This window comes from Paroedura picta, chromosome 1 (assembly GCF_049243985.1).
Source record: "Paroedura picta isolate Pp20150507F chromosome 1, Ppicta_v3.0, whole genome shotgun sequence".
In the NCBI taxonomy this organism is placed as follows: domain Eukaryota; kingdom Metazoa; phylum Chordata; class Lepidosauria; order Squamata; family Gekkonidae; genus Paroedura; species Paroedura picta.
The window spans coordinates 59,664,284-59,674,096 of record NC_135369.1 but is presented as its reverse complement, the minus strand read 5'-3'; the positions used below and the strand labels follow the sequence as shown (position 1 = coordinate 59,674,096).

The window sequence follows — 9,813 nt, the reverse complement described above, 5'->3', positions numbered from 1 at the left end:
GGATCTGTGAGCGCTCCTGCTTCACTCTTCGTTTGCTCCTGCACCGCTAACCGCTTCACAAAACAGATGTAGGTTGCTCCACGTCTTCATATCGCTGCGAAGTTGCTCCGGTTCAGGGACTAGGTAGTCTATCAGAACCGTTCTCTACCCCCTACCCCCACCGGGCAATTTTGAGGATACCCGAAACCTAAGCGCTTCCGCTTCCACCGGAATCCACCCTCGCTGGCGATCTGCGCTGCTCAGACTGTGACAGAGGTCGAAAATCCTCGAGCAGGCCGTGAAGGCGCATTTGGGGCGAACGCTCGGGCCTTCTTGAAGGTGCTGCCGAAAGTCCCTGCCGCCCTTTCACGGCACAGCCGTCCCCATTGCGCGGAGACCCCATTGGGGCCTCATCCCGGCGCGGGGAACAAGTCGAGGCTAGCGGCCCTCCCTGCCCCGCCGGCCCCTCCGCCTGCCTCGGCCATTCACCGGCCGCAGAGGGCTTCAGGGGCGGCAGGGCATCCCGGGCATGGAGGAAGCAGCCCCGTGCTCTCAGCAGCCCGAGCGGAGCTGAAACCCAGGGCGGCGGGGGGGGGGACGTCAGACGTCTGCAGGGGATGTCCTGTTCACCTTCCCAAAACGAGCGTCAGTAGAAGCCTCGCCGGCTTTCTAGTGCCTTCACCTAGCCGTCGTTTGGCCAGAAGCAGAAGAAGCCCTCACAGGCACCTCGTCCTCCCCACCCGAGCAGGAGGCGGCACGGGGGGGGGGGAGGGTCGTCTGGATGTCTCCCCTCCTTCCCGCACTAGACGGTGCTTGTTCCTGAAAAGGAGATGGGCGAATATCTGGACCCAGCGAGCTACTTTCGGTTCCTCACCGGTATACCTCTTTTCCTGCGCCAGCACAAAACCCAAAACAAGTTTCTTTTCGTAGCCCCCCCCCCCCCCAACCACTCCTGAGCTACTTCTTAACAGATGTGGGAAGGTTTCTCTCCCTATGCCAAATATAAGCTTACCTGGAAGAAACTCTAGATTAATTTAACGCTGCGGTTTCAATGTGCATTGGGAGGCAGCCCTGGGCTGAATCATGCACTTTCAATGTGCTTCTGTGGCTAGATTTTCCTGTGCGGAACAGGATCCTCTACTTCTAGAGTGCATTGAAAAGTGCATGATCCAACATGTGCCGAAAAGACAGAGTCCTGACCTGGATGGCCCGGGCTGGCTGGCCCCTCAGATCTCTGAAGTAGGCAGAGTCGGTCCTGTTTAGGATCTGGATGGGAGACCACCCAAAAGATCCAAGGTAACTCTGCAGAGGCAGGCAATGACAAACCTCCTCTGAACAGCTCTTGTCTTAAAAACCCTTCCAAAACCCTCCAGGGTTTACTGAAAAGACTCAGTAAGTCATGGGTGCCTTGACACTTTACATACCCACCCCACCATGCACACACACACACATTTCACACACACAATTTTGAATTCCTGCATTGTGCAGGGGATTGGACTAGATGACCCTGGAGATCCCTTCCAACTCTATGCTTCTATGAATGATCTCAGGAGAGGTACCTGAGATGTTAGGACTACAAGGGGGTGGTTCGCTCCATCGCACCCGCCTTGCCTCCCCTCCCATCCTAGTGAGTTTCCTAGGTGTCCTCCTTGAAAACAGAGCACTGGATTTGCTTGAACTGATCCTGCAAGTTATCCTTCCCACCAGTTATTCTAACAAATGTGTTGAGATCATAGAGCAATAGGAAAATGGGAACCAACTTCACCAGCTTGTTTTCTTCCTTTTTCAAAAACACAGGACAGCAACCTAAGATGCCACTTCATTGTCTTGAGGCACCAAACCATTGGTGTGAATCATGCCACTTATCCACCTCAGCTAGGCTTCCTACCAAGTAAGAGGGCCTGGGATTCCTGCGCTATTTAAATTTTTCCCTAAACTGCCTTTCCTTAGCAAAAGGTGGTTTGTAACATCACTGAAATTACACTCCACACATAAATAATTGTGGTGATTAATCATCTGGATTTTTTTAAATGATCAATTACCCTTACTTGGTTTAGGATATTAAAATAACCGGTCAAGTTGTCTGAGTTATTTTCAAAATAAAACCTACCACTATCCAAATTAAAACTAATTTGTTCCCAGCCTTATTCACAACCTGGAAAGAAAGAAAGAAAGAAAGAAAGAAAGAAAGAAAGAAAGAAAGAAAGAAAGAAAGAAAGAAAGAAAGAAAGAAAGAAAGAAAGAAAGAAAGAAAGAAAGAAAGAAAGAAAGAAAGAAAGAAAGAAATGCTTGCAGTCTATCTGATGCCTTGGGACTGGACAATCGAGATGATTCTCCCGAGCAACAAAAAGAAAGGGAACAAATTTAGTTTATTTACAGTCTACGTTTATCAGTGCAGTATTTCTTGGCCGGATTATAAAATGCAAGGCAATTGGGAAGGGCCTGGCCGGGCTGGGTCACACTGTGAAGAGACAGGGGAGGAGGCAAAGGCTGGGGCGGAGGGCTCAAGCCCGCTTGGCGATTTCCTGGGGCGGAGGGAGGGCGCTCTTCCCAGCCGCCTTTCCCGGGGCTACGTGCCGCCTTCCTTCTTCACTGCGCAGGCGCAGGGCCTCGGGGGGCTACATCCTCTAGGCGCTGGAGGAGCCCTTCTGCCGCGGCCAGTGTCCCCGGCCACTCTCTCACACACGCCCTCCAACACAGCTGCCGCATCCAATCCGCCCTGCATTTGGGAGGCACGTGGCGGGCCCTCGGCAATGGCCAGCGGAGGGCGACGGCTTGGGGCTGGCTGGGGCTTCCAGCCGGCGGCTGTCCCAGGATCGGCGGTCAGGGTGACTCCCGCGGCAGGCCAAAGGGGGGCTCGGGGCGCCGCGGCGCTTCTCGGCCTGACTCCAGGCTGGCGGGAGCCGAGAGCAGCTCGGGGAGAGCAGCAGTCTCGCACTCGGCCGGGCGTTGCAAGGGCGGGCTGATGGCGACGGAGTGCCGCTGCAGGGGCTGCTCGGCGCCGGCCCCGGCCTCAGTCCGTTCGAGGTCGCTGCTGCCCGGCTCCAGCTCCAGGGACTCGGCCTCGCTGCTCTCGCTCTCGCCTTCCGAGCGGCTCGGGCTGCTCTCCGGCTCGGCCTCCCCCTCCCCGGGCGGCGCGGCACCTCCCGCCGCCGCCTCGGGCGGCTCCTTCTCCTTGTCCTTCTGCGCCTGCGCCTCCTTGGAGTGCCTCCACTTCATGCGCCGGTTCTGGAACCAGACTTTCACCTGCGGGCAGACACAGAGCAGAGGTGGGCGGGGCGTCAGGAGGGGGCGGGGCGAGACTTGGCCCGGTGGGGCTGCCCCGCACCCACGAGACCCACAGGGGCTGCCGACGCCTTCCAAAGAACAGGCCAAAATCCAATCTGGCTGCCTGGGTGGGGACCCGTCTCCTGAACATTTCTCTGCCCTTCTGATACGGGCAGCGCTGAGGGATCTCGATTCTACGTCACCCTGTCCTGGCATCACTTGAGGCGTGTTCCAGCACATTTACACTTTGTGGGTCTAAAAGGTGCCCCTGGGCTGAAAACTTGGTCCTGTCACCATTTAATATTTACAGGAGCGTCCAAGTTATGCCATTGTCTTGGAAACCGCCCCGGGAAACAGAATGCAGAGAGCCAGTGGGGGAAAACTGTTTCTCGCAGGACGACAGCGGGCATCCAAGGCTTCCAAAGCCTAGGCGAGCGTCACCCTTCTCCTCCTTCCCTCTCTGCCATGGAAAGAAAGTAGCCGTGCGGGGTCCAGACAGGGTGCTTCCCGACTCACCCCCTGCCCCCTTACACACACCCCACCCACACACACACACACACACACACACACACACTTCCGCCCCCCACTGGCCTTCCACAAGCCTAGACTCCACCACTGGTGAGTGGGCCATCCACAGCTCCTCCCCCCTCCCCACCGCCCTGAACGGTAAGATGGTCGCAATTTAAGGGGCTGGCGTTCGCAAGGGCCGGGCGCCATTTCAGAGGCAGGGAGCAAGAAAGGACCCCTCCTTTGTATGTCGGCACTTTGAGTCAGCGACTTACATTACTGCACATGGGAAAGGGGGGGGGGTCCCTTACACTCCCACACACTGAAGGGGAACACTTTGCATTTCCCAAAGCAAGCCAGCAAACAAACCCAACAAGGCTCAACAAGCAGCAAAATGTTAACAGGCCCAGGACTGATCCTGCGGTCCTGTCAGCCGTCCCCTCATCTCCCCTCGTGCAATCCCCTGGAGCGAAAGACTTTAAGCCATGTAGACCACAATTATGCCAGCATATCCCCAAAGAGATACGTGGGCCAGGTTTTTTTCCTCCTCAGAACCCCTCGAAAACATCTGTAATCTCTATCGCCTGTCTCCTTTGGTGCAACTTGGGTTTGTTGGGGCTTCTCAATCAGCTGTCCTCATGCCAGAGCCCAGATCCAACTTCGGCTGAGGATCGGGCCTGGACTGCCATAGAGCTTGACTCTTCCTGCGCTTGACTTTCCCAATGATCTGTGTGGGCCCGGAAGGCGCTCGACTTCAAGTGGATTGTAGCCCCAGTTTTTTTTTGGGGGGGGGGGAGAATTCTGGCTGATCCTAAGCTCCCAGAGTCCACAAGCTAACACCAGTTAAGCGCCGGTGAAGCAGGGAAGCTATCGGAGGGTATTTAAGACTGCTTAAAGAGGCTCCCTTGGTATGATACAACTTTTTTGCAGGTTTGTTTCAAAGTCAGTTGACCTTCCCCTGTACAGAAAGGACCTTGCCCCTACGGAAACGCTCATAGAGGGAAACCTCACTACATCACCGCTATAAAGTCCAAGCCTGGTCAAACTCGGCCCTTTCTGGAGCTGGATCAGAGGCTTTCCCCGGTTCCCTTTGGAGCCGGGGCAGGAGGGGAAAGGAGGCCTTTGCTTCCGTCCAGCCAGCCGCTCCCCAGCTTCCCCACGCAACCCGCTGGGCCGCCACACCGTGCTTTTGCTGCTGGCCTTGGCCACCGGCCGCCAAAGCAAACACACCGAGAGCGAGGCCCTTCTGTCTCCCTGCTCCGCCCGCTCCCTTCAGAGCTCCTCAACCTGACTCAGCAGCTAAGCACCAAGCCCAGAAGTTCCAGCGAGGCTTTAGGAAGCAGAGCCCAGGGCCACGGGCAGAGAGGAAGGAAGGAAGGAAGGAAGGAAGGAAGGAAGGAAGGAAGGAAGGAAGGAAGGAAGGAAGGAAGGAAGGAAGGAAGGAAGGAAGGAAGGAAGGAAGGAGCCATGGGAGCCATGCAGCTGTCTCCCTGCCATGCCCTAGGAGGGAGGACTCCCCTCAGACATCCACCATTTGCTACTTGTGCAGGGCTGGCAGAATGGACTGTGCCGCTTCGGACTGTCCAAGAGACAAGAATCAGATTTGAATGCTGGGGGGGGGGAGAGAGGGGTACAAAACTTAGACTATCCGAGAGTGGGCTGAGAAGGCGCCTTATATACTCCCCCACCCACCTGTGCAGCTGCGGGATTTGCAAACACCTGGGAGCCTTCCAAAATGGTGTCCTGTCCCCCCCCCCCTCATACACACACACACACACACGATCTACTGCAACCACCTTCCTGTCAGGGGCCACCACGTGTCACTTACTTGCGCGTCCGTGAGGCCCAGCATGGCCGCCAACTGTTTCCGATCCGGTTTGGTGACATACTTCTGGATTTCAAAGCGCTTCTCCAGGCCTTTTCTCTGCAGATTGGAAAAAACCGCTCGGGACCAGGAACGCTTCCGCTTGTATGTCTGTGGCAGAGTGTCTTTGGTGAGCACCGCATAGGGCCCTGGAAAAGGAGACAGAGAGAGAGCGCGCACTCTTGAGTCCAGGACTGGGGCTGACTGACAGTCAGATCCTGCTGACCCCATTTGGGAAGCTCTCCTGAGACCCTCACAGTTGTGGCTAGGTGCATTGTGGGGGTTCGCTATTGTTGCTTTGGAAAGAGCACATTCCCTTCCTGCCTGCCATTTCTTGCAGGACTTCGGCCTAGCTGGCCTGTCCGGCGCTTCCCCCGCCCCACCGCCACCATGCTCCCACCCACAGATCCACCCTTCTCTTTGCAGTCTTAAATTCCAAGGGAATTGACTTCCAAGCAGGCGTCTCCTGAGGAGGGCCGCCATTTAGATTAAGCACAGAGCCCTTCTCCTTTGTGATCATAATAACAGTAGAAAGGACAAGACAGAATAGATTTATATATTCAAGCTTATATTCAGCCCAGCCATGCCGTCATTTGGATTAGCATACCAGAGCACCGCTGCTCCTCTTTCTAGCATCTACACAGAAAAGGCAGAAGTCACCACATCACCCTGAAAAGGGAGATGGCACCCATGCAGGGGTGCGACGAAGCTTTGCATTGACAGTAAGCTCTGTTGAAGGGAATGGCGGGTTAGGATTGGGAGCGTGATTGACTGGCAAGTAAACTCCCTTGAATCGAGTCCCAAGTAAAACAAAAACAAAACACAAGAGCCTTGAAGACACGGTTTTTATGGTAGCTTGAGCTTTAGGCCACCAAAGTCCAGAGGGAGAAAGACCAAGTCCTGAAACAGTACCCCAAGATTCCCATTTGGTTTTGCTGAAGGAGTTTAAGATGGCTGCCCACTCTTGGCTTTCCTCCCCAGCAAGGGCGCCTGCCAGCCTAGAAGAACAGAGGTCAGCTGGAGAAAGGGAGCCAGTACTGCCGAAGGCCCAGTTAAAGGGGGTGGGGGGTGGGGGGAAGGGTTTGTACCTGGAAAAGTGTCTTGAAACTGGTGCTGCACTGAATTCCTGGGGGTGGCGTTTAAGGGCCCCAAGACCCCGGAGGCCTCGTTTAGGGGTTCTAGAGAAGCGAAGAACGGGCCGGCTGAAGGCTGCAAGTTGGGGACGTGAACCCCGCTGGGGCGGCTGCTGGCTAACAAGGAGGTCAGATCTGTGGGCACAGGAACAAGGAGAGTGCAGTTATCAGTCAAGAAGGAAGACGCACAACAGCAGGCAGTGGGAAGACAGCGGAAGTTTCATTCACATCCTGCAGCCAGGTCAGGAGGAGACTATTCTGTGGCGAGTCCCACTGCCGTTAGAAGGCTTTACTTCTGAGTAAGGGTGCCTATGGCCACAGCCTTCAGCCTCCTTCTCTCTGGAGCATAAACACCAAGAACTTTGGTCATGATTTTTGTCTGGAAGTGAGTCCTACGGATTGCAGGGACGCTGCCAAGGCAGGCTGCAAAAAACTTCAGCAGGCCAGCATGCGCATCCCTCCTGCTGAAACCGCAAAGATTTCAGCAGGCCCCGGATCAGCCTGCAAGAGGAGGGCTGTGAAAGCACAGCGATCTTTGTGAGATGGGAGAGTAAAGTTTGCCACTGGATGTCACTGAGGAGGGTGGAGGAATTGTAGGCAGGGTGCTGCTATTTGTGTTGGGGGGGGGGGTCCTGTCTTGAATCAGCATCCTAATTAATGGCAAAACCCCACATTAATTTGACAAATGCATTTGTGCTGTATTCTCACGCACCTAGAGCCCACAGCTCCACCTACTTGGGCAAGAAAATCCCATCGTACTGGTGTGCGCCCAGGCACCCCCTGTGGCCTCATCACATTCCCTGCTGAGGCTCCTGCCACGGATCTGAACCACTTGGGTGCCCCCTCTTCAGAACTCCTGCCCTGAGAGCACTGGTGGCCTTTAAGATGACACAGGCTCAAGGGAGCTTTCCTAAAGGCCTTTGGTCCCAACCAAGGTAAGAAACCAGGCACTGAATGCAAAGAAGAAATGCAACATATTTAGGAGGTGTTTGAAAGAGGGGGGAGGGAGGGGACTTCTGGGGCAAGGGAAACTCAGGGGAATTGTCCTCTCCTTGTTTTACAAACTGAGTGGGCATAATTCATGATTTTATGTTTGTTTTACTTCTACTCAGAAGGAGCATTCTGGCACTGACTGCAATGGGCTCTGGGGTTCTTCCCAGGCCAGACAGCAGGCCGTGGCTAGGTGCTTCTGAAAGGGAAAGGGGAAGGGCGGCCTTGGTTCACGGGCAGCCTGTCAGCATAATTCCCACTGAATTCAGCAGGACTGACTTCCGAGTACGGGCCCCCTACACACTTCCCTCACCAGACAGAAAAGAAAGTGGGACAGGATGGTCCCAGCGATTTCCAGGAAGATTCGGGATTTGAACTCATATGGGGGGGGGGCTCCTTTAAGGTCCAGGGGCGACTGACTGGCAGAGTTGGGCCTGAATGCCCTGTGAAAAGCGGCAGGACCCATTTCCAAGTCCCAGAAGAGAAAGTGGCCGGTTTCTCTCTGTCTTTCTGGTGTTTTCTCAGGCCTCCCGATTGCTCAACGGGCCGGTTCCCTTGAGCAACCCTCTCTGTATCTGAGCTTCGTTTCCTCTCCCCACCCCACTCCCTGCCGCCACCGCATCTGCTTTTTAAAAGCCACCTTCGATGGCGGGCGCCACTTGAAGACCCGGGAGGCCAGGGGAGGGGTGATGGTGGCACTGGGACAGGACCTGGCGAAGGCGAGCCCAACGGTCCTCCCTCCCTCCGACCCGCGGCGCGCCTGACTCCCTCCAAGGGGGGATCGGCCGAGGGACGGGAGCTCGCTGCGGGCTCGCCTTTTCCAATTCGAAAGCAATAACGTTGCCTGTGACAATCCCTCTTTCCCGTTGCAAGCCTGCATTTCGGGGGGGGGGAGAAAGGGGGCTTCCTCCTCCACCCCCTAGAAACAGCGCCCCGTCCGCCTTCTGTACCTCTGAGGGTGTTGCTTTCCTTGACTTTCGGGTCGAACTCGGCGGATAAAATGCGATCAATCCCAAATTTCAAGTCTTTGCTGGACGGCGCGGGGAGCGGCCCGGGGAGCGTCTGGTGGCTCGGCGCCCGGCCTGGGCCTGGAGACGTTCCGGGGGGCGAGCGGTGGTGCGGGGGGTGGGAGTAGCCGGCCGAGAGTCTGGCGGGGAAGGCGACCGAGGAGTCCGGAGCCACCACGGGCGTGGGCCTGAGCGGGGATCCCGCGGCGTGGAACTGCGCGTGGGCGTGGACGGCGCTCAGGTGGGCCGCCAGGTTGGCCGCCGAGCCCCCGGCCAGGCCCTCCCCTCCGGGCTCCCCGGCGGCGGCGGCGGCAGCGTGCAAGATGTCGGCGATGCAGAACGAAGGCTTCTTCAGCCCGGCGGGCTCCAGGGGGAAGCAGCCGCCCGCGGCCGGCCCGCCCGGCGCGCAGTACGCCGCCGACCACAGGCTGAAGTTGGACGCGTAAAAGGGGGCCAAGCCGGCCGTGTACATCCTGACCCCCCCCCTCCGCGACCGGCCCTCAGCGGCGCCTCCTCCGCCCGCCGGCCCCGCGCCTCTCACAGCCCGGGAGGCGCCTCGCCGCCGCCGAGCATCGCTGCCGCTGGACGCCGCCGAGCAGGAGGAGAAGGCGCGCCAGCAAAAGCACCACCAGGGCGGCGGGCGGGCGGGGGCGGCCGCGGCGAAGTCTCTTCCCGCCGCCCTCCGCGGGTCGCTTTCCCGGCCCCTTCGCGCGGCGCCCACAGCCCAGGCGGAGTGGAGAGGGCTTTTCTGCACGGAGCTCATTGGGCGCAGAGCGACCAATGGCCGCAGCCGGGGCGTGGCAGCACCTCCGCCTCCCCTCGCCCCGCCCACAGGGTCGCGGCGCTGTCCCTCCCGCCCGCCCTTCCCCCGACGGCGGCGGCGGCAACGCTGAGCGCCGCCGCCGCCTGGCTGCCTCTGGGCCCCGGCCCGTCGCCCTGCCCGCTAGGCACGGAGCTTGCCAAGGCGCAGGCCAAGGGCCGCCTGTCCCGCTCGCTCCAGCCAGCCAGCCGCCCTGCAAAGCGGGCAGGAAGGCCGGCGGCTCCGCTTTCGCGCGGGCGTGTGCCG

General features: G+C 57.9%; 1 protein-coding gene across 2 annotated transcripts; it reads right to left on the bottom strand.

Annotated features, from left to right (window-relative positions):
* Positions 1-2,329: 2,329 nt before the first annotated feature.
* On the bottom strand, positions 2,330-9,470 carry HLX (H2.0 like homeobox). Of its 2 annotated transcripts, XM_077340015.1 has the most exons (4): positions 8,691-9,470; positions 6,706-6,885; positions 5,582-5,766; positions 2,330-3,225 (listed from the first exon to the last, which is right to left on the bottom strand). In XM_077340015.1, exons 1-4 carry the CDS (start codon positions 9,217-9,219, stop codon positions 2,803-2,805), a joined length of 1,317 nt encoding a protein of 438 aa, XP_077196130.1. In that variant the 5' UTR covers positions 9,220-9,470; the 3' UTR covers positions 2,330-2,802. The 2 variants fall into 2 exon arrangements, with proteins under 2 accessions (XP_077196130.1, XP_077196140.1); XM_077340025.1 differs by lacking the exon at positions 6,706-6,885.
* Between the last annotated feature and the right edge of the window lie 343 nt (positions 9,471-9,813).